Source organism: Neoarius graeffei, chromosome 15 (assembly GCF_027579695.1).
Source record: "Neoarius graeffei isolate fNeoGra1 chromosome 15, fNeoGra1.pri, whole genome shotgun sequence".
In the NCBI taxonomy this organism is placed as follows: domain Eukaryota; kingdom Metazoa; phylum Chordata; class Actinopteri; order Siluriformes; family Ariidae; genus Neoarius; species Neoarius graeffei.
This window is the reverse complement of record NC_083583.1, coordinates 41,024,503-41,048,985: the sequence shown is the minus strand read 5'-3', so window position 1 is coordinate 41,048,985 and position 24,483 is coordinate 41,024,503. Positions and strand designations below refer to the sequence as shown.

At 42.6% G+C, this 24,483-nt stretch overlaps 1 protein-coding gene across 2 annotated transcripts; it reads right to left on the bottom strand.

The window, feature by feature from the left end:
* Window positions 1-8: 8 nt before the first annotated feature.
* On the bottom strand, window positions 9-22,801 carry ankrd29 (ankyrin repeat domain 29). Of its 2 annotated transcripts, XM_060940524.1 has the most exons (10): window positions 22,721-22,801; window positions 12,972-13,082; window positions 12,744-12,842; window positions 10,678-10,776; window positions 5,388-5,486; window positions 4,741-4,839; window positions 4,480-4,578; window positions 3,049-3,144; window positions 2,076-2,174; window positions 9-425 (listed from the first exon to the last, which is right to left on the bottom strand). In XM_060940524.1, the coding sequence occupies exons 1-10, from the start codon at window positions 22,730-22,732 to the stop codon at window positions 342-344; spliced, it is 897 nt and encodes a 298-aa protein (XP_060796507.1). In that variant the 5' UTR covers window positions 22,733-22,801; the 3' UTR covers window positions 9-341. The 2 variants fall into 2 exon arrangements, with proteins under 2 accessions (XP_060796507.1, XP_060796506.1); XM_060940523.1 differs by lacking the exon at window positions 22,721-22,801 and having other exon boundaries at window positions 12,972-13,097.
* Between the last annotated feature and the right edge of the window lie 1,682 nt (window positions 22,802-24,483).

The following is a 24,483-nucleotide window of genomic DNA, read 5'->3' as shown; positions in this document are numbered from 1 at the left end:
ACCTAATCAAGAAAGACAAACCCAAAAGAAAGATAGAGTTAAAAATCTATGGTTTCATAATCTTTGGAATTCACCTGCACCATACTTTATTCCTGCTACAGCTGTGTGATCTAATTGATAAAAAGCTAAACTGATTTGCAGCTTCTAACAGTCCCCCAGGACAAAGAACAATTCTGTTTTTTGTGTAATTGTTAATTTCTTGCAGAAGTTTTAAAGCTCCAAATACAAGCAGGCACCATTAAAATTGTGTAGTTGCAATTTCTATTTTAGCTTGGTGTAGTGCATTTTTGTCAGCCACAAAAACCAAAGGCTATAAAACTAAGGGCCAAGAGGAACAGTCATCAACTTCCTCCATTTAAGATCTGCGGCCGCAGAATCCTCAGGATGCGCTCGTTCTTTGTGAGGTCCTCTGGTAGGTCATTATTCTGTTGAAAGACAGTATCTTATTATTAGAAACATTGACAATAATATACTAAACACATAATATAATGCCACATTTCTAGAGCAGTTACCCCTTTGCTATTGTTTTGCGCACACTGTGGCTACCTATTGCTTGGCACTAACAGGTTGTTTGTTTTTTGTTTGTTTGTTTTCAGAACTGGAAAAATGAACTGGGGTGGGTTTCCCAAAAGCATCGTAGCACAAAGATCATCGTTAAATGGTAGAGCGAGCATCACAATGAACACTCTCTCTCCTAATTAAGACGCTCTTAGCGTTAAGAAGCTTTTGGGAAACCCACCCCTGGTTACTTTTCACCCTGAACTACTGTGTATGGTCCCCTAGATGTCACTATTAAACTGGTGTAGAGCTACCACTCTGTCCCAAACCAGAATATACTGTAAATATTAATGTTCTAAAAACTCTGATTAGAGGTAAAACCCTTGAAGTATTTTTAGTGTCTTGAGTCATTTGATTTGATTCAGTCAATGAATTTGTTCACTAATTTGTTCAGTTGCCCTTCTGCTTTGTCCAAATCAATGTGCAACCTACTCATGCCTATAACTAACAGTTTTGATAAGTACACTGATTTAGTCAAACAGTAAAGAGCATAATGTCTCATCTCATCTCATCTCATCTCATTATCTCTAGCCGCTTTATCCTTCTACAGGGTCGCAGGCAAGCTGGAGCCTATCCCAGCTGACTACGGGCGAAAGGCGGGGTACACCCTGGACAAGTCGCCAGGTCATCACAGGGCTGACACATAGACACAGACAACCATTCACACTCACATTCACACCTACGGTCAATTTAGAGTCACCAGTTAACCTAACCTGCATGTCTTTGGACTGTGGGGGAAACCGGAGCACCCGGAGGAAACCCACGCGGACACGGGGAGAACATGCAAACTCCACACAGAAAGGCCCTCGCCGGCCCCGGGGCTCGAACCCAGGACCTTCTTGCTGTGAGGCGACAGCGCTAACCACTACACCACCGTGCCGCCAGAGCATAATGTAATAATAATAATAATAATTACAAAGACCACACTTCCTTCACTGAGACTGACGAGAAGAGGCCAGGCCTCTATTACTGAGTCTGGCAGGCACAGAAGTCATGCCTCCTTCACTGACACTTACAGGCACAGAGGCCAACCGAACTCCAAGACATGATCAAACATCGAACTAGTGAAGGACCTGGAGGCATCAGGTACAAAAGTATATACATCCACCATCAAAAGAATGGCTTAACACATGAAGTGTGTGGTAACATGAAATGTGTGGAGTTGTGAAAAAGTTAGTTTGAACGTCTTTAGCCATATTTGTATATAAACATTTGGCCTCAGTTGCACATGCCATGCCTCCTTCACTGTGTCTTACACCCTACTCCCACCTGGAAATGATAGGCAATAAGAAACATTGAAGAAGGGTGGGAGATGCACAGTGCTAAAGGAATCCAATTTAATAATGTTCTTAAATAATAATCTGGAAGTAGACATAAGTAATAAAATGAGTTGTGATCAGGCTTTATAGATATAGGGACAATTCCACACGGACACAAAATCAATTCCCAACTACTGCTCCATACACAGTGGTTTGAATCATCGTGCCGTGGTAAACCTTTATACCCCCATCACATACCATATTGCGTAAAGTAGGATCAGCATTTGCTTTCAGCAGAAGCGTCACAGTTTTCGGATCTCCGCCCATGACTGCAGCATGAAGAGCTGTGGAACCGTTCTAGACAGACAACAAGTTATTTAAAACAGAGAGAAAAAATGCCTCCAGAATTCACATTTGTAAGAATAGTAATAGATATATACCTTAACAGGTTATTAGTTATTAAAGTGCATATCACGGGTAAATTCAGGAGCAAGATCAATGTAATTCTCCTATTTTATGTTAAACTTTGGTCAAATATCTGTAACATTCTGCATTCTCTGCAATTTTTTTTACCTTGCGCAATACCAGAAAAATTCAGTTGAAATCAAACCATTTGAGGCGAATTGGTCCGCCTCTGAAAAAACTTGGTATTTGGATTTCCCTGGAAACATTGATTTTCGTGACGTCATGTGCGGGACGCCTCCCTCTGAATCCTACGTCAGCGCTGGTTTGTTTATGAGAAAACGACCTGGTGGTTTTCTGCAAATTTCTTCAACGTTATCGCGTAATTATTAAAATGGTTAACAGATGTACTGTATCGTAGGAGGGTGTAGCAACACCAATCTTGATGGGATTAGTACTCATCGTTTCCCAAGAGACTGGACAATGAGAGAGAAATGGGAGCGCTTGGTCTACACAGGCTGCGCACTGAAACCGTGCAAAGCTCATGCAGCCTCCTCGCGCTTCCGCAGGTGACATCACAAATCTGGCTCCAGACTCCCTTGGGATTTTTCCAGACGCGTTTTGTTATTTTATTTTTTTCTGCTGTAGACAGATGGCCTTGTGCAAAATTACTCTTCTGGATGAGTGTGTAAAGGGACATACTTTCATATAAAAAAACACGAAATTGGTCCAGAATATGCACTTTAATGTAATAAACCAACTCAGTGGACTATGTAATTGCTGTAGATAATCTCAAATTCATGAACAATTTTGACACGTTATCGTCTACCTTCAGAAGGCCAAGAGATGGGTTGAACTTTAGGAGCTCCTCGATGACACTGCAGTGTCCATTGTGTGCAGCTTTAAAAAGTGCAGTGGAGCCATCCTTTCAGCAGGCAATGAGAGAAAAAACCATTCATCAATTGAGACTCAAATTAATCAACTAGCTAGTGAGATAATTACTGTGTTTTAGGCACCTTTCATACAGACAAATTTAAATTCAAAGTAGAACTATATTATTCCCATTTTTTTATAGCACAATGCTGCTGAATTTGCAAATTTGACTCTTCAGAAGGTGTTGATTAATTTTCTATAATAGCAGCTTTGACAATAGTTCCATTATAGTTTCAATAGGAATAACTTACACAAGGATTGTTGATGATTAAAAATGTGTGTAATTGCTGATCAAACAGTTTTGTGTGTGTGTGTGTGTGTGTGTGTAGGTGTTTATTTAGTTTTTATGGAAGGAGTCTACAGTGTCAGCACTTTGTAATAGTTAGTGTTCAAGCTTTCAGGTACTTTTCAGGTTAGCACTGTCACCTCACAGCAAGAAAGTTACGGGTTTGAAACTCATGGCTGATGGGGGCCTTTCTGTGTGGAGTTTGCATGTTCTCCCCATGTTTGCATGGGTTTCCTCTGGGTGCTCTGGTTTACCCCACGGTCCAAAGACATGCAGATTAGGTAAAATGCCCAGCTACTGAATTGTAGTGTGGGGTTTCACAAGCCAGCGCATATTTAGTGCTGGTTCCCAGCCCGGATAGACTGGGGAGGGTTGCGTTAGGAAGGGCATCTGATGCAAAAACCTATGCCAAATCATATAGGTGGATCATGATGATCCACTGCGGTGACCCCTAACTGGAGCAGCTGAAAGAAGATGCGAAAGAAAGATTTTTGATTTTCAGACATGGGAATCTGTAACATGGCAAGCTGTACTTTCCATCTATCCATTGTCATCAAGGTCGTGGAAGCTCCAGAAAGCTGGACCCAATCCCAGCTGACCTTGGATGAGAGGCAGGGTACACCCTGGGCAAGTTGCAGGGCTAACAGAAAGACAAACAACAATTCACACTCACATTCACACCTATGGACAATTTAGAGTAGCCAAATGACCTAATCGTTTTGACTGTGGGAGGAAACCAGAGCACTCAGAGGAAACCCACACAGGTACAAGGAGACCATGCAAACTCCACACAGAAAGGCCCCAGTCGGCCATGAGGGTTGAACCCAGAACCTTCTAGCTGTAAGGTGACAGCGCAAACCACTGTACCACCATGCCACCTCAAGTTGTGTTCATTTTTTTAGGAAGATATATACATAAATATAAATATATCTTCGCTACACAATTATATTAGTAAGGAAAAAATGTAAAACTACATTTTTCAGCAAACTAATTTCACCAAATTAGATTTTTTTTGCTTCATTAGTAAAATCAATGGCATACATTTCTGTCAGCATCTCGGTCAGCACCACGCAGTAGCAGAACTTTCACAACTTCACTGTGTCCCATCTGGGCTGCTATCCACAGGGGTGTGGTGCCATCCTGAGGTTATGAAGTAAATATAGAGCAGCACATAAACCAGACATGATACATGATTGATAGAACAACCTACAGTGTACAGACACACACAAACATTTCGTACCACTGGAACAAACAAGCACTTTATAATGTATTAAGAGGAGGGTGAAGAATGAATCCCCTCACCTCACGAGGCTGGTTTACTTTGGCTCCAGATGACAACAGCTGACGGACGATGGTCACATGACCTTCCTGAGAGGCTAAGAACAGAGGAGTGGCACCGTCCTGAAATGTGATGAGAGAGTGTCTCTGTGCTAACTAGGCAAAGGGGTTAAGAGATATGCTTGTACATAATGATAAAACAGTTAGGGAAACCTCCATTAACTATATTGACATATGTATTAAATTATACATATATTATACTATAAGTATGTATGTTTGGGGCCTATGCACAAACAAAATAAAATGTAAAAAAAAACCAAAACAGCTACTTTAATTTTAAAAGCATGTAATGTTATAGCTTTAATAAAATAATATCTAATTATAAACCAGCTAGTAACATACATTTGCTTCTAGCATGTTTTCAAATGAAATGTTTAATTTAGTTATAACTCCTTTCACCCTGCATCCTCAGTGGTATTTGTTTACATACACAGGGCTAATTTTGTTTGTGTTGATGGTTTTTAGGCTTCGGTCCAAAATGAATTCTCGACAGCGGTATGCAACCGCTGACATGGCAGCAACCTGAGAATCACTGAGACAACTCAAGCCCTACAGGCAGTTATGAATAAGGAAAAGGACAGGCATGTTCAAATTGAAGACAGTGCACTAACACTAAGCTGGTCATGGACGTTGGCGCCATTCTTGAGTAGCGTTTCCACTACTTTGGAGTGACCACTCTGGCAGGCGACACACAGGGCCGTGCCACCATCCTGCAGGAAGCACAACACAAACACAGCACAGATTGTGAATATGGTCCCAAATGTCTGTATGGCCAACACAGAATCCAAGCTTTTCTTAAATCAAATGACAAAAAAAAAATCTTCTGTTACTATAATTAGTATGTTGGTTTGATTTACAACATCACCCAACACACACATCATTCAGTGATGCAAATTTCTCAGTCTGCCGATTAACTACGGTGCTCTGATATTTAAATCATGTTTGATTTTTCTCTACAATGAATCAGATAGTGTGAACCCTTCTGCAGCCAGCAGCAAAACAGTGCTACGAAACAGCCAATGATAGTATGAGACAAAATCAAATTTATCTGCCGTCATGTGCACCAGATCCCTGAATCCAGTTCTATTATCAACAGTAGCGGAGATTTGGGGGGGGGGGGGGGGGGGGGGGCTGAGGCGCGAACAATCCGGGGCCTCACCGCTGGTCGGGATTTTTTTTTTTAATACAGTTTATTGACCACATATCCATTCGGAATTATTTGCAACAAAATTGTTCAATAAAAATATATTGTGTAGGCTGGGTTAGGCATAGTTTTTGTCTGCTTAACATTTTGTTTATAAAATGCATCATTTCCCTCCAGAACGTAACCCTACAGGGCGCTCTAGAATCTTTGGTTCAAAGTAAGTGGTTAACCGCAAGCAACGTTCGGATGTCCGCGGTTATGAATAAATGAGCAAATATGATAAGGAAGTTTAAATCCGGTCCTTGTACTGTAAACGGAGAGAAAGATTGGGGGGGGCCCAAACATCTTCCCCCCGACACAATACCCAAGCTCCGCCCCAGATTATCAGTCTGTGTGTGTAGAAGAGACACCACTACTACTACTACTAATAATAATAATAACGGTGGGCGGCACAGTGATGCAGTGGTTAGCACTGTTGCCTCATAGCAAGCAGGTTCCAGGTTCGAACCTCCCGGTCGACTGGAGCCTTTGTGTGTGGAGTTTGTATGTTCTCACCATGCCTGCTCATCTGCAAGCACTCATGTAATGTGCACACTCTAATGTCCACCAAACAATGAATCAAGCAAGTAATTAAGTCACGTATTTTTGAACAGATCAGTGATTCTGTGATTTGTCGTTTCGTGTGAGGTTCTGTAATGTGAGGAGGAACTGCAAAGAAAGAAGCACAATGAAACAAATAAGGAGAATCCGCTGAAACTCTGCAGAACTGAGGTAGAGAAACCCAGGTCTACAGGAAAACTGTAACAGTGATTTATCTTGTAATATATTTTAGCTTTATATTCACCTCACTTGAATTTATTCAGTTCTAACCGTGGCAAGTGTTTTTGTTCAAGCATAATTAAATATTTTTTTAAAAATAATAAAAAAGTGTACATAATTATATATAGTTCCTCAAAAATATACATAAAAATTGTCAGGAACAAACTTGGCAGCTTTATCTATGATGACAAAAGTAATCTCTATAATTAACGCACATCCATGCTGTCTAGAGTTATGCAGCCAAAGCATGTATTAACTCACTGGTAATACTGGTCAGCAATTGCCTCACTGACTCACTTATTTCCCCTCAATCTCTCTCTTTATACAACCCCGATTCCAAAAAAGTTGGGACAAAGTACAAATTGTAAATAAAAATGGAATGCAATAATTTACAAATCTCAAAAACTGATATTGTATTCACAATAGAACATAGACAACATAACAAATGTCGAAAGTGAGACATTTTGAAATGTCATGCCAAATATTGGCTCGTTTGAAATTTCATGACAGCAACACATCTCAAAAAAGTTGGGACGGGGCAATAAGAGGCTGGAAAAGTTAAAGGTACAAAAAAGGAACAGCTGGAGGACCAAATTGCAACTCATTAGGTCAATTGGCAATAGGTCATTAACATGACTGGGTATAAAAAGAGCATCTTGGAGTGGCAGCGGCTCTCAGAAGTCAAGATGGGAAGAGAATCACCAATCCCCCTAATTCTGCGCCGACAAATAGTGGAGCAATATCAGAAAGGAGTTCAACAGTGTAAAATTGCAAAGAGTTTGAACATATCATCATCTACAGTGCATAATATCATCAAAAGATTCAGAGAATCTGGAAGAATCTCTGTGCGTAAGGGTCAAGGCCGGAAAACCATACTGGGTGCCCGTGATCTTCGGGCCCTTAGACGGCACTGCATCACATACAGGCATGCTTCTGTATTGGAAATCACAAAATGGGCTCAGGAATATTTCCAGAGAACATTATCTGTGAACACAATTCACCGTGCCATCCGCCGTTGCCAGCTAAAACTCTATAGTTCAAAGAAGAAGCCGTATCTAAACATGATCCAGAAGCGCAGACATCTTCTCTGGGCCAAGGCTCATTTAAAATGGACTGTGGCAAAGTAGAAAACTGTTCTGTGGTCAGACGAATCAAAATTTGAAGTTCTTTATGGAAATCAGGGACACCATGTCATTCGGACTAAAGAGGAGAAGGACAACCCAAGTTGTTTTCAGCGCTCAGTTCAGAAGCCTGCATCTCTGATGGTATGGGGTTGCATTAATGCAACCTTTCTCAACAGGGGTGCCGCGGCACCCTGGGGTGCCATTTGGCTTCGTTAGGGGTGCCGTCAAAAAATTATATATTCTAACACTGAAAGAAATAAAATGAATTAAAATTCCAAAAAATGATAGTTACACTAATGCAGATCATCGCCACCTCATGTATCATCAAAATTTGTCTCACGGCCCCCTTTCCCATGTCACAATGTCACTGACGGGGTCAGCGTATGGTCAGCGTGACTGCGTATATTTTATATGGGGGTGCCTTGAGAATTTGAATACTTCTGAAGGGTGCCATGACTGATAAAAGGTTGAGAAATGCTGCATTAGTGCGTGTGGCATGGGCAGCTTACACATCTGGAAAGACACCATCAATGATATCCAGGTTCTAGAACAACATATGCTCCCATCCAGACGACGTCTCTTTCAGGGAAGACCTTGCATTTTCCAACATGACAATGCCAAACCACATACTGCATCAATTACAGCATCATGGCTGCGTAGAAGAAGGGTCCGGGTACTGAACTGGCCAGCCTGCAGTCCAGATCTTTCACCCATAGAAAACATTTGGCGCATCATAAAACGGAAGATACGACAAAAAAGACCTAAGACAGTTGAGCAACTAGAATCCTACATTAGACAAGAATGGGTTAACATTCCTATCCCTAAACTTGAGCAACTTGTCTCCTCAGTCCCCAGACGTTTACAGACTGTTGTAAAGAGAAAAGGGGATGTCTCACAGTGGTAAACATGGCCTTGTCCCAACTTTTTTGAGATGTGGTGTTGTCATGAAATTTAAAATCACCTAATTTTTCTCTTTAAATAATACATTTTCTCAGTTTAAACATTTGATATGTCATCTATGCTCTATTCTGAATAAAATATGGAATTTTGAAACTTCCACATCATTGCATTCTGTTTTTATTTACAATTTGTACTTTGTCCCAACTTTTTTGGAATCGGGGTTGTACCTGCAATTCTGACAGTATCATTTTCAGTGATTTGTGTAAGCTGCCCATGCCACACGCACTAATGCAACCCCGTACCATCAGAGATGCAGGCAGAATGCATTAGTGTAACTATCGTTTTTTGGAATTTTAATTCATTTTATTTCTTTCAATGTTAGAATATATAATTTTTTGACGGCACCCCTAACGAAGCCAAATGGCACCCCAGGGTGCCATGGCACCCCAGGGTGCCGCGGCACCCCTGTTGAGAAAGGTTGCACTAATGCAACCCTATACCATCAGAGATGCAGGCTTCTGAACTGAGCGCTGAAAACAACTTGGGTTGTCCTCCTCTTTAGTCCGAATGACATGGTGTCCCTGATTTCCATAAAGAACTTCAAATTTTGATTCGTCTGACCACAGAACAGTTTTCCACTTTGCCACAGTCCATTTTAAATGAGCCTTGGCCCAGAGAAGACGTCTGCGCTTCTGGATCATGTTTAGATTTGGCTTCTTCTTTGAACTATAGAGTTTTAGCTGGCAACGGCGGATGGCACGGTGAATTGTGTTCACAGATAATGTTCTCTGGAAATATTCCTGAGCCCATTTTGTGATTTCCAATACAGAAGCATGCCTGTATGTGATGCAGTGCCGTCTGAGGGCCCGAAGATCACGGGCACCCAGTATGGTTTTCCGGCCTTGACCCTTACACACAGAGATTCTTCCAGATTCTCTGAATCTTTTGATGATATTATGCACTGTAGATGATGATATGTTCAAACTCTTTGCAATTTTACACTGTCGAACTCCTTTCTGATATTGCTCCACTATTTGTCGGCGCAGAATTAGGGGGATTGGTGATCCTCTTCCCATCTTGACTTCTGAGAGCCGCTGCCACTCCAAGATGCTCTTTTTATACCCAGTCATGTTAATGACCTATTGCCAATTGACCTAATGAGTTGCAATTTGGTCCTCCAGCTGTTCCTTTTTTGTACCTTTAACTTTTCCAGCCTCTTATTGCCCCTGTCCCAACTTTTTGAGATGTGTTGCTGTCATCTCATCTCATCTCATCTCATCTCATCTCATTATCTCTAGCCGCTTTATCCTTCTACAGGGTCGCAGGCAAGCTGGAGCCTATCCCAGCTGACTACGGGCGAAAGGCGGGGTACACCCTGGACAAGTGTGTTGCTGTCATGAAATTTCAAATGAGCCAATATTTGGCATGAAATTTCAAAATGTCTCACTTTCGACACTTGATATGTTGTCTATGTTCTATTGTGAATACAATATCAGTTTTTGAGATTTGTAAATTATTGCATTCCGTTTTTATTTACAATTTGTACTTTGTCCCAACTTTTTTGGAATCGGGGTTGTACCTCCACCAACTTTGTTGGAGGTGGTTATGTTTTCGCCTCCATTTGTTTGTTTGTTTGCTTGCTATTCCCAACATTACTCAAAAAGTAATGAACAGATTTTGATGAAATTTTGAGGAAATGTGGGTCATGGGCCAAGGAACAATTGAATAGATTTTGATGCAAGTTTGAATATGTGGTTTGGTGGAGGTATGCACTCAACAGGGTGCCTTTCTAGTTCATGCATGCATTACAGAGTGATACAGGCTACGGATCGTGTTAAAGAGCCAAAATTTTGGGCCATACACAGGTATGTGTTTGTAATCAAGCTGCACTTTAAACACATTGCATTTGAGTACCTTGGTCTGGAATTCTGTGGAAGCTCCAAACTCAAATAAGAGCTTGATGATGTCATCATGTCCCTGCTGTGCTGCGAAGAACAGGGCTGTAGAACCTGTCTGAAGAAACAATCACAATCAGTCTCTCTCTCTCTCTCTCTCTCTCTCTCTCACACACACACACAAAGTTTGTCTTACTATTCTTGTGAGGACCATCCACAGACGTAATTATTAATGCGGCTAACTAATGCTACAGTTAAATCTAAACATTTAGGTTTATTCATTTTATTGTATTTTTAATTAAAGATGCAATGTGCAATGTTTGTAACAAAAAAAAACTAATAGGGACCAGCCAAATGTCCCCACAATGTAGAAGCTGTTTCAATATTTCAATTACTCCAACTATTATGGACATTTGTACCCCACCAAAACCACATTCAGGTATTACTGTACTTGAGGAGACCAAATGTTCCCAAAAACACAATAATGTGACACAAGCTTATCTCTGTGACACAACACATTAGATAATGTGCACATTCGAAAATATACAAAAATAAAAAAATTAAAAGCCCACTAAAAATGATCATCAGGGCCATATCATAAATCCTTAAAATGAACTACTAGTGCTTGCAAAACCAGTTATTGCACTGTTATAACTGCAAAAGCAGTTAAAATGTCGGTATGTTTTGGCATGTTGGTATGTTTTCTTTTTTGTTTATTGCTTTTGTTTTCTTTTGTATATATAGTTTATTATGGTGGAAAGTGACATTTGATTAGCGGTGGTATAGAGGGTTAGGATTGGATAAGTTATTACTTCTTCCTAATCCTTTCTGAACATTATGTTATTGCCTTGTGGCTACGCTATTCTGTTTGTTTATGACGATGTTTTGATTATTGCATTTTTTATTTAAATTTTTATATCTTTCTTCTTTATTGTTCAGAATAAAGTAATCAATCAATCAATCAATCAATCAATCAATCAATCAATCAATCAATCAAAAAAAAAAAAGCAGTGCAGCAATGTTTCAAAATACAACCCCAATTCCAAAAACGTTGGGACGCTGTGTAAAATATAAATAAAAACAGAATGCAACTAGAAGGGCACTTGCTAGCGTGCATACCTCCACCAAGCCACATAACATTAAAATCAATTCACTTGAATCTAGGATAATACTACAGCTGTACACAAAATTTAATCAAAATCCATCCACTACTTTTTGAGTTATGTTGGGAACAGACAAAAAAATCCTGGCGCAACATATATATCCAGATTTGCATCAAAATTTAATCAATTGTTTCTTGGACCATAGCCCACCTATTCTCAAAATTTAATCAAAACCTATTCACTGCTTTTTGAGTTACGTTGGGAACAGACAAATGGAGGCGAAAACAACTTCCTCCAACAAAGTTGGCAGAGGTAATGATTTCAAATACTTTTCAACCTATATTCAATTGAATACAATACAAAGACAGGATATATAATGTTCAAACTGATAAACTTTATTGATTTTTAGAAATACAATACTGTGTAAAGTAGTTCTGTTTTTATGTACGTTTTACACAGCGTCACAACTTTTTTGGAATCAAGATTGTAAATCAATTAAAAATGATGCTAGAGAATAAATTTGAAAATGCCTTAATATTGAACACTGACATATCTTGCAAAGGCAACAAACTAATCCAAACACATACCAGTGGCTCAACCTGAGTCTCTCTAACACATGGTAAATATTTCTCTTTAACTTTTACGACAAAAGCACATTAATAATGTAGGTGCTATTGATTCTTCCAGGCACTCAAAGTACTTATTCCAATCCTCATAAGAATAATTTTCATTGAGAAGGATCAGGGAACCTTTCATGTCTTTGCAACTTTGAGAATTCTTTATATCATCACAAACAGGGTTGGGTTTCCCAAAAGCATCGTAGCACAAAGATCATCGTTAAATGGTAGAGCGAGCATCACAATGAACACTCTCTCTCCTAGTTAAGATACTCTTAGCGTTACGAGGCTTTTGGGAAACCCACCCCAGTTCTTTCAGATAGCCCTCCATCCAGCCCTACTCCTGACAGGGACAACTGTCTTACCTCCCTCTGCAGGTTGATGTCTGCCCCTTGCATGATGAGTTCCTTCACACAGTCATAATGGCCGCTGTAGGAGGCCACCATCAGAGCTGAGGTTCCATACTGGTCAAAAAATCATCGTAAAGAATGAAATGAGCTACATGTTGAAGTGAGTGCGTTTTTAGTTTTTCTTTAATGCAGTGTATGCCAAGTTAATGGTTGTAATAATGAATGTAGCTGAAGCTGGCATACGCCGTCTTTGCAGTCGATGTCCACACGGCCGCTGTTCAGCAACAGCTGAAGGAGGGCCAGGTTCCCCTTTCTGGCTGCCCAAAATGCAGCATTGGCTAAGGGTGTTTCCTTCTGCAAAACACACATATATGCATAAAATATGTATGTTACTAAAACATAAAATATCATACAATATAAACAGAGGGCTGTCATTCGGCTGGTCACAATCAGTGGCGTGCACAGACATTTTGGGGGGCAAGTGCTCTGGGGGGAAAAAAGGGCACTTTTTTGCGCATGTGGAACACCTTATTATAAAAGTCTGAGATTTAACCCTCCTCTTGTGTTCGGGTCGCCACTGACCCGTTTTAGTTTTTAAAGGTGTAAAACAACCACTTAATGTTAATTTATTACATCAAGGCTTTTTGACTTTGCCAGGAATCTCTAGTTGAACAAAATAGAAAAAGAAATTTTTGTTTTCCTAAATCTGAAAATGGTCTAGCAAAAAATATAATACTTATGTGCAGTTGTTTCTGTATGTGACGGGCTACTTCACAACAAAATAATTACAGCTTGGGCTTAGAGGGCAAACAATACATTTTCACTCGATTCATGTGTTACCTGGCTGGTGGGGCAGGGGAAGAGCTGACTGACTGCCCGATGTGTTGTCTGCGCTACGACAAGGCCGTGGCTTCCAGGACACTATGCTGCTGCAACCTCACATTGAATGCACTGCACGCTTGTTCACGTGACAGAGCAAGAGAGACAGAGGTCCGGTGTGTGTGCGGAGGGGGCACACATCAGGACATTATTTTCTCACATACTTTTAATGCCGCGGCTTTTCTAAAAGATCATATCGACATTGGCCTCAGTAAACTGTAAAAAAAAATTTCAAAAGGGCACTTTTTTGGACAGAGGGCAGAGGGGCAGGTGCTTGAGCACCACCTCGTGTCTATCTGTGCACGCCACTGGTCACAATATTTATATAATCACCTCAAAGTCAGAATTGCAATTATTCAAGTTGAATGTGATTATTTGTGCTGACCATAATTAATCATAAGCTTACACAATCATCATATCCTTAAATTTAAACACACTGCCAGTTTTGGAAAAATTAATATATCATGAGCAAGAGTGTGGTTATGCTAAATATAAGCACAGCTATCACTTGGCAGGTAATAACAGCCGTGCTGATATTCAGTATAACAGCTCAAATGCAAGTGCAATATTGCTTTAACGTTAGTTCCGATCCACTAATTTGATTGACATTCAAAGACTGTTATGTCACAATAACAGCAATGGATTGTTTCCCTGTGTGTATCACTCCACTTGTCACATAAATCTCCACTTCCTACTTCCATCCATTATCTGTAGCCACATATCCTGTTCTACAGGGTCGCAGGCAAGCTGGAGCCTATCCCAGCTGACTATGGGCGAGAGGTGGGGTACAACCTGGACAAGTTGCCAGGTTATTGCAGGGCTGACACAGAGACAAACAACCATTCACACTCACACCTACGGTCAATTTAAAGCCAACAATTAGCCTAACCTGCATGTCTTTGGACCGTGGGGGAAACCGGAGCACCCGGAGGAAACCCAAGCAGACACGGGGAGAACATGCAAACTCCACACAGAAAGGCCCTCGCCGGCCGCTGGGCTCAAACCCGGACCTTCTTGCTGTGAGGCAACAGTGCTAACCACTACACCATCGTGCCACCCACTTCCTACTTTGAAACGGTTATTATGGTAGTGTTTTAGCCACATCAGCAGTGGACATGGAAAATTATACTTTTCAGGAATATAACTTTTGACTTAAAATATGAAAGCTTGTCAGATGAAGATAAAACGGAAGAAAGGAAGCCAATTTCACTGTATGCACCTCATACAGTCATTGTGAGCTAGCTAGCCAGCTAGCCATTTGGCTATAAAGTGAGACTAGTTTCTTTGGGATCTATGTCCACTTACAGAGCAAAAATAAACGGAACATTTGGCCATTTTGTCCCATTCTTCCTGCAAACAGGTCTTAAGCTGTGTAACAGTATGGGGTCAGCATTGTCATTTTTTAATTTCAAAATTGGCCATAAATTCTCTATTGGGGACCGACAGGACAGAAACCCTCTTCTTCTGCAGCCATGCCTTTGTATTGTGTGCAGAATGTGGTTCTGCATTGTCTTGCTGAAATATTCCTGAAAAAGATCTCATCTTGAAGGCAGAATATGTTCTCCAAAGTCTCAATGTATTTTTCTGCATTAATGCCAAGGGCACTGACACAACCCCATACCATGACAGACCCAGGCTTTTGCACTTGTTGCTGATAACAGTCTGGATGGTCCTTTTCATCTTTGATCCAGAGCACACGGCATCCATTTCTTCTAAAAAAAGACCTAGATTGCTGATTTGTCTGACCACAATACACATTTTCACTGTGTGATGCAGGGCCGGGTTAACCCTTGCCGAGGCCCTGGGCAGACACCCCCCCGAGGCCTCACCCCCGCCTGTTGTCAACTGCGCTCAGCAAATTCACCCCCTCAGACGTGCCTGTCTAACTAGACACAGAAACTTAAATAATGACAGTGGCACAATTAGAAATACTATTGAACGATAAAACTTTATATCCATCAACACCTATTTAATCGAGAAAAAGCAATGATGAAATAGGCAATTGCATGGTGAAAAAATCCATCAGACATCATGGTTAACAAGTCTGGTTAACTAAAGTTTAGCCTCAAGAAGCCTTTGAATGAGTGAGTCAATGAACAACATGCCAAGAACATAACCTAGGCCTACAACAGTTTCTTTAGTATTCAGAACAAGAACATTCATTTGGTATATAACCGTTCGTTTTCATTTTGGAATCCAGGCAACTTTTAACTTGTGAAAACAAAGAGCGATAACAAAGAAAGAAAAATATCTTGCTAGAGGTCTGTGCGGGACAGAATTTTCAGTCTCGGTCCCGCCCGCTCCCGCATTGTGCAGTCCCGCTCCCGCAAAAAATTATGATTTTCAGTCCCGCTCCCGCCCGCGCCTGCCATATTTTGTCCCGCTCCCGCCCGCAAATCCCGCGTGATGCAGACATTCGCGTTATAAAGTTCTTGTCATTGGCTTGGGGAATTAAACATGCTGAGCTTAGCTGAGCTCTCCACTGACCGATCCTTCACCTAGCGCACGTAGCGAGGGTGCGCGTTGCCAGGCGGCATGCACAGCTGAGGCTTTACAGAGATACCCAACACACCTACCAAAATCTACAGTGGATATTAAGAATATTGTACATTGCACATAGCTTATATGTCACTCCTCACATTTACATTCTAGGAAATACAAGTAGGCCTATAAGAAATTAATATAATTTAAAGACACAAACGTGATGGTGCCCCGCCCCCTACTTTGAGTGGATTTGAGCATAAATATCTACAGCTCACGTTCAGGGGTGCGTTTCAAGCAATGTACCTCTTTTTAAAGCAGCACTTACTTCTGAAGCACTGTGAGCTTCACTAGAGGAGCTCTGCTCTTCTGCCATGATCGGAGATCTCAAACACAGAAGAGCGGAAAGGAATCGGAAACGTATGCGAGATTAGACCACATCCGCAAATTTAGGCATCTTAAAATGTTTTTATTAATGCCAAATAAAATATCCAGCACAAATTATATATGATGGACATAAATTAATAATTTATAAATTTTATTTAAAACACGTTTTTAGTTAGCGGGACTGCAGCTTATCACCTCTCCCGCCCGCTCCCGCATTGTGCACTCTCCCTCCCGCCCGCACCCGCAATGAGCTTTCAAAATTTGTCCCGCGCCGCACTGCATTGCGTCGGGTCCCGCGGGACTCCCGCGGGAGTGCAGGGCTTTATATCTTGCTTCTCAGAAATAAATCTCAAAATGTTAGGCTATGTGAAACATTTCATCCTTTCACACACGTAATGTCCCAAACAGCAGTGACACACAGCTTTGTGCATTCAGTTTGACAGCCATGGGTCAACTTACAAGGGCACTTTCCTACTTTTCTGGAAAGCGAAGTCATTAATTAAATCATTGAACTCAAGCTGGCGTAGTGTGTGAAGACATGGTGGACAGTGATCATATTGACAATGATGGGTGATTTATGCGACGGGACAAGGTGGGCTTCCTTACGGGTGGCGAAATGCATCAAAAATGTTATCAATATGATCAAAACTTCTGAAAATATCGTTTCATATTTTCCAATCTCGCTACCTCCGAGGCCCCCTAGTGGCCGAGGCCCTGGGCAGCTGCCCATGAAGCCCATTAGGATAACGCGTCCTTGGTGTGATGGTCCATCCCACATGCTTCTGAGCCCAGAGAAGTCGACAGCGCTTCTGGACACAGTTAACATAAGGCTTCCTTTTTGCACAGTAAAGTTTTAACTGGCATTTGTCGATGTAACTCTGTACTGTAGTGCTTGACAAAGTTTGCCAAAGTAATCATGAGTCCATGTGGTTATATCCGCCACAGATGAATGAAGGTTATTGATGCAGTGCCACACTCACTTACAGAATTCATAGAGCCATAGTAACTGTCATGCAAACCTTATCTATATTACAGCCTGTACTATTGCTGGAATTGCACTTATTGAAAATTAATTAAAAAACAAGCTGGTGAGGGAATGACTGTTTTAACAGGAACCACGCTGTGCATTAGTGATTAGGCACATGTAAAGAAATGCTGTAGAGCAAATATGGCTTCAAACATAATGAAATTAAATGTTTCGACATTAAAAAATATGATACATTGCGATGGCATTTTAGGGCGGGGGGTAATATTCAGAGAAAAAATATCTCAGAAATTACAAGATTAAGAAGTCACAAATTTTTGAGAAAAAAGCTCACATGCGTCCTGGCTGCAATGCATTCTGGGAAATGCAGTTGAAAACCTCTTAGCAGTTTCCATCCATCCATTATCTGTAGCCGCTTATCCTGTTCTACAGGGTTGCAGGTAAGCTGGAACCTATCCCAGCTGACTATGGGTGAGAGGTGAGGTCATGGGCACCGCCAGGGGGGGAAAGGTTAGAACAATTCTAGGGGCCCAGCACTGCCATGGGGCCCTTTAAGGGGCTGATAATATGCTTTTAATGATTTTAATAAGACTTTTGAAATAACAACAATGCAATATTCCATCTGGTAAAATGAGCTAATTGAACAAGGTTGTCTATTTCTTGAGTTCTTCAACATATTGTCATTTAACCCTCCCCCTTTTGCGAAATGGTACGGTCCAGTTCTGGTAGAAGCGCGATGTGTTAAATCTGTGTGCTGATCAGTGCAACGCTACTTGCTGCTGTGTCGCGGTGCAGCAGCCAGCCAGCAGTGGAGTGCGTACAGTCTATGATCGCTAAATATGAAGAGTGGCTGTCAAAAACGTAAAGAAACCGAAGGACCGGAGAGGCAAGCAACTGGTCACTCAGTTTTTCCCAAAGAAAGGTAGCTATCGCTCACGTGTGTTTAAAATATTAGCGAATGGTAAATGAACAGTATGAACGTGGTTGGATTAGCCTATCAAGAGAACACTTTTACAGTTTGTACAGTGACATTTTTTCCATTTTAATAACTGAACTGACTTGTGTGATAAACAGGATGAAATATTACGTTATGCTGGTGCTAATAACTAGTGCTAATAACCAGTTTCATAACTAATGGGGTGCCCTAAATATGCACAGATTCAGCCTCAGGGGCACCTCCGCCCTACCAAACCACTGAACCCCCCCTTTGGAGAAGGAGGTAAGCAGCAATACAACCCATAAATGCTTTAGGATTGAAGTTTTTAATGAGCGAGCGCCATATACTGTTTGCTAGATTAAATTGTTGCTAATAACGGACACCAGTCAAGTGTTTGACATGGTTATGTGTGTGGAATGTTCACACGTTCTAAACCATTGGTTTCAAATTGAGGAGCTGGAGAAAGCGCAGCACACATAAAAGAGGGATAGAGGTTACAACATATGAAGAAATACGTACGTAATTGATCAAATTGAAATGTCACTCCATGTCACTTTGAAATAAATTTATAATAAGATGTTTCCTGTCTTTTATGGGTAACATTTGTAAGGCTACTGAGCATGGAGTTCATTTAAATGCATCAAACTTGTCCCCGGTGGGTTAATACCGTACATAAAATGTAATAACAAAGTCACAAACTCAAGGTCCATGGGCTATCAAAAGTCAAATAATGACAATAGTGCAATTGTGACGAGGGTGGGCAAAGTTGGGGGGCCCAAAATTCTAATCTTTCATGGGGCCCAAAATTTTTGGCGGCGCCCCTGGGTGAGGTACACCCTGGACAAGTCGCCAGATTATCGCAGGGCTGACACATAGAGACAAACAACCATTCACACTCACGGTCAATTTAGAGCCACCAATTAGCCTAACCTGCTAATTGGTGGCTCTAAATTGACCGTGAGTGTGAATTTCAGGATGCGTCCATACCATCTCAGTCTCATCTCTAAGCTAAGAGAGATGAGACTGAGATGGTATGGGCACATCCTGAGAAGAGATGCAGAGCATGTTCGAAGGAGAATGTTGAGGACAGAGCTGCCAGGCACATGAAAATGAGGAAGGCCAAAGAGGAGAAAGTGGCAGGTGTGGTAAAGAAGAAACCTTTATTCGTCACATGCACACTGAAATTCATCCCCTGCATTTAACCCATCTGAAGCAGTGAACACACGCGCGCACACACTCAGACCAGTGGGCAGCCACACCAGAGCGCCCGGGGAGCAGTCAGGGGTCAGGTACCTTGCTCAAGGGCACCTCAGCCCAAGGCCGCCCCACGTCAACCTAACTGCATGTCTTTGGATTGTGGGGGAAACCGGAGCACCCGGAGGAAACCCACACAGACACGGGGAGAACATGCAAAATCCACACAGAAAGGCCCTCGCCGGCCTCAAACCTGGAACCTTCTTGCTGTGAGGTGACAGTGCTAACCACTACACCACTGTGCTGCCCAAAGAAGGATGAGAAAGACGGAGATGAAATGATCCGCTGTGGCGACCCCTAGTCGGGAGCAGCCAAAAGAAGAAGAATTAGCCTAACCTGCAGGTCTTTGGAGGAAACCCACGCAGACATGGGGAGAACACGCAAACTCAACACAGAAAGGCCCTTGCTGGCTGCTGGGCTCGAACCCAGGATCTTCTTGCTGTGAGGTGGCAGTGCTAACATTCAGACAACATTGCGAGGCCACAGCACAGAAACGTAAAAAGCGATGTGCAATAATAAGAAAACTAGCTGGTACCAACTGGGGAGCATCACAGTCTGTCTTGCAGACTTCAGCTCTTGCACTGTGCTGCTGAGTACTGTGCTCCAGTCTGGAGCCGCTGCTCCCATACCAACAAAATAGATGTTCAGCTGAACTCAGCCATGAGAATAATCACAGGTTCCATCAAAGCCACACCTACAGCCTGGCTCCCTGTGATGGCATCAATTGCCCCTCCACACCTGCGCAGGGAACAAGCAACCCAGCGCCAATATGAGCGTATACAACTGCTGGACGAATCTACCCCGGTGAGAAGGGTACTTGACTCTGCCCCTAACACCAACAGACTAAAATCACGAAAACCATTCTTCAAAACAAGTAATCCAAATTTCAACATACATGAATCCTGGAAAAGAGAATGGGATTCGAATATTCCACAGGGAGGAGAAATAATTACAAACCCAACAGACCCACTCCCAGGCTTTTCAGCCCTCTCAAGACGTGAGTGGGTCCAATCCAATAGAATTTTATCAAAAAGTGGACGAACCGCTGTGAACCTCTACCAATGGGGGTATCGTGACACTCCAACATGTCCAAAATGCCAACAGGCACCACAAGACATGGACCACCTGGTCCTTCACTGCCCACAAACAGCTATACCTGGAGGTTATAATTCAATTTATGAGGCGGGCCCAATATTCCAATAATAGTGCACTAACATAGAGGTGTGAAATAAACCATACGAAACTACTATAGTGCTAACCACTACACCACCGCGCCGCCCCTTCTTAGCAGTTTATTCTTTTATATTGCATGATTGAGGAGGAAATATTACTTCAGTTCAGCCGTGGCATCTGTGGTGTGATGACATTGATCCAACCCTGCAAAACGAAGCAATCGATCTGCTTCCTTGAATGAATGAATTTCTTATACCTTTGTGAATTTTCATCTCATCTCATCTCATTATCCTTCTACAGGGTTGCAGGCAAGCTGGAGCCTATCCCAGCTGACTACGGGCGAAAGGCGGGGTACACCCTGGACAAGTCGCCAGGTCATCACAGGGCTGACACATAGACACAGACAACCATTCACACTCACATTCACACCTACGGTCAATTTAGAGTCACCAGTTAACCTAACCTGCATGTCTTTGGACTGTGGGGGAAACCGGAGCACCTGGAGGAAACCCACGCGGACACGGGGAGAAAATGCAAACTCCGCACAGAAAGGCCCTCGCCGGCCACGGGGCTCGAACCCGGACCTTCTTGCTGTGAGGCGACAGCGCTAACCACTACACCACCACGCCACCCCTTCGTAGCAGTTTATTCTTTTATATTGCATGATTGAGGAGGAAATATTACTTCAGTTCAGCCGTAGCATCTGTGATGTGATGACATTGATCTCATCTCATCTCATTATCTGTAGCCGCTTTATCCTGTTCTACAGGGTCGCAGGCAAGCTGGAGCCTATCCCAGCTGACTACGGGCGAAAGGCGGGGTACACCCTGGACAAGTCGCCAGGTCATCACAGGGCTGACACATAGACACAGACAACCATTCACACTCACATTCACACCTACGGTCAATTTAGAGTCACCAGTTAACCTAACCTGCATGTCTTTGGACTGTGGGGGAAACCGGAGCACCCGGAGGAAACCCACACAGACACGGGGAGAACATGCAAACTCCACACAGAAAGGCCCTCGCCGGCCACGGGGCTCGAACCCGGACCTTCTTGCTGTGAGGCGACAGCGCTAACCACTACACCACCACGCTGCCATGACATTGATCCAACTCTGCAAAATGAAGCAATCGATCTGCTTCCTTGAATGAATGAATGAATGAATGAATTTCTTGTACCTTTGTGAATTTTTTTTTTAATTTTGTTTCTGAGTAAGGGTTGGGGTGTAAATAGTATTGTTGGCTACAGACACCTGGTGCTTAATTAATTATCTGTTACTAAATCTCATCTGAAACTTAACCCCAGTAAACGTTTAGCTCTTTTGTCACTCACACACACACACACACACACGTGTCTAGGTCGCCTGCGTACATGATGGCCGCGTCTCAAACCACAATATCAAAACAATACGTGACGGATCAAAATAGCACGTCATCACTGGTCGCCATGACTTCATATACAGGCGGACAAAACACTGGCATAACTCACAGGCTACTGAGTGACATATGTACAAAAAAGCTTAGCATTTGATAAACACATGAGTGTAGTGTAGTGTAGTGTAGTGTAGTGTATGCGGTTTGGAACGCAGTCTTAGAGACAGACTGAAGTAGCCGTTTTATTTTCCATATGTACGAAAATGTAATAGATAAAAATAACCAGAAACATGCCTTTAAAACACCGCAAATTCTATGAACTAAAGGTTTTTAGACGCCCTAGCAGTGAAGTGTACAGTGAGAGGAGGCATGAAGGCGTTTCTCCATGTCCTGTAGCCTGATCACTGCAAAAGGACGCATCACAGATCAGGTTTCTCCCTGAGCTCAAAACAGCCTGCATGACCACATTTCCCTACAGTCTAAACCTCGTTGCAAATGTGCGAAGTCCAAGTGATTTACCTTGAAAGACATGCTGAACTCATTGGGGTCTCATTCCGCCGTGTGGGGTCTCAAGTCCACTTTCCCTTCAGCAGCTCAGAGCATTCAGGGGTTTACAGTGACTTGCTGAGGCACAGACTCTCACTGCAGACTAGAGGCATGAGGGGTGTTTACTCAGAAGCCATCTCTCTCTGTCTGTCTCTCTCTCTCTCCTAAAATAAGAAGGGTAAGGGTGGCACAACTAGTTCTAATTTAGTACAAAATCTTTCCTTACAAATTATATTATCAGCAAGAACTTGATTGAAATTAGAATATTAGAAATACTGATAGGAATTTCACAATTTACTAGCATTTTCTGGGGCGGCACGGTGGTGTAGTGGTTAGCACTGTCGCCTCACAGCAAGAAGGTCCTGGGTTCGAGCCCAGCATCTAGCAAGGGCCTTTCTGTTTGGAGTTTGCATATTCTCCCTGTGTCTGCTCTGGTTTCCCCCACAGTCCAAAGAAATGCAGGTTAGGTTAATTGGTGGCTCTAAATTGACCATGAGTGTGAATGGTTGTTTGTCTCTGTGTCAGCCCTGTGATAACTTGGCGACTTGTCCAGGGTGTACCCCGCCTCTCGCCCATAGTCAGCTGGGATAGGCTCCAGCTTGCCTGCGACCCTGTAGAACAGGATAAGTGGCTACAGATAACGGATGGATGCAAAGACTGATAGGAATTTCACAATTTACTAGTATTTACTGGGGTGGCACGGTGGTGTCTTGGTTAGCACTGTCACCTCACGGCAAGAAGGTCCTGGGTACAAGCCCAGCAGCTGGCAAGGGCCTTTCTGTTTGGAGTTTCTGCATGTTCTCCCCGTGTCTGCATGGGTTTCCTCCGGTTTCCCCCACAGTCCAAAGACATGCAGGTTAGGTTAATTGGTGGCTCTAAATTGACTGTAGGTGTGAAAGTGAGTGTGAATGGTTGTTTGTCTCTGTGTCAGCCCTGTGATAACTTGGCGACTTGTCCAGGGTGTACCCCACCTCTTGCCCATAGTCAGCTGGGATAGGCTCCAGCTTGCCTGTGACCTTGTAGAACAGGATAAGCGGCTACAGATAACGGATGGATGGAAATACTGATAGGAATTTCACAATTTACTAGCATTTACTGGGGCGGCATGGTGGTGTAGTGTTTAGCACAGTCGCCTCATAGCAAGAAGGTCCTGGGTTCAAGCCCAGCAGCCGGCGAGGGCCTTTCTGTGTGGAGTTTGCATGTTCTCCCTGTGTCTGCGTGGGTTTCCTCCGGGTCCTTCGGTTTCCCCCACAGTCCAAAGGTTAGGCTAATTGGTGGCTCTAAATTGACTGTGGGTGTGAATGTGAGTGTGAATGGTTGTTTGTCTCTATGTGTCAGCCCTGTGATAACCTGGCAACTTGTCCAGGGTGTACCCCGCCTCTCGCCCATAGTCAGCTATAGGCTCCAGCTTGCCTGCGACCCTGTAGAACAGGATAAGCGGCTACAGATAATGGATGGACTAGTATTTACTTAATATTTAATATTTGTCCCATTTGCTTTAATGACAACATCCACTCAAGCTGGAAAGGACTCCACAAGTTTGTTCAAAACCTGATGAGCATTCATTTCTATACTGCTTATCCATTGCAGGTCTTAGGTGAGCCGAAGCCATGGACAGGTCTATCTTGGGGCTAACGTAGAGAGACATTCAGCCATTCACACTCACTTGCACACCTTTTGGCAATTTAGAGTAGTCAGTTGACCATATCCACATGTCTTTGGACTGAAGGAGGAAA

What these genes read in the sequence shown, in the direction of transcription:
- ankrd29 (XM_060940523.1), bottom strand. Translation starts at nt 13,097, where the DNA reads ATGTGTGTTTTGCAGAAGGAAACACCCTTAGCCAATGCTGCATTTTGG. An exon ending in AAGTAAACCAGCCTCGTGAG is followed by an intron (nt 4,579 to 4,740) that starts GTGAGGGGATTC and finishes TCATAACCTCAG; the next exon opens with GATGGCACCACACCCCTGTG. An exon ending in ATCCTACTTTACGCAATATG is followed by an intron (nt 426 to 2,075) that starts GTATGTGATGGG and finishes GTCTTTCAACAG; the next exon opens with AATAATGACCTACCAGAGGA.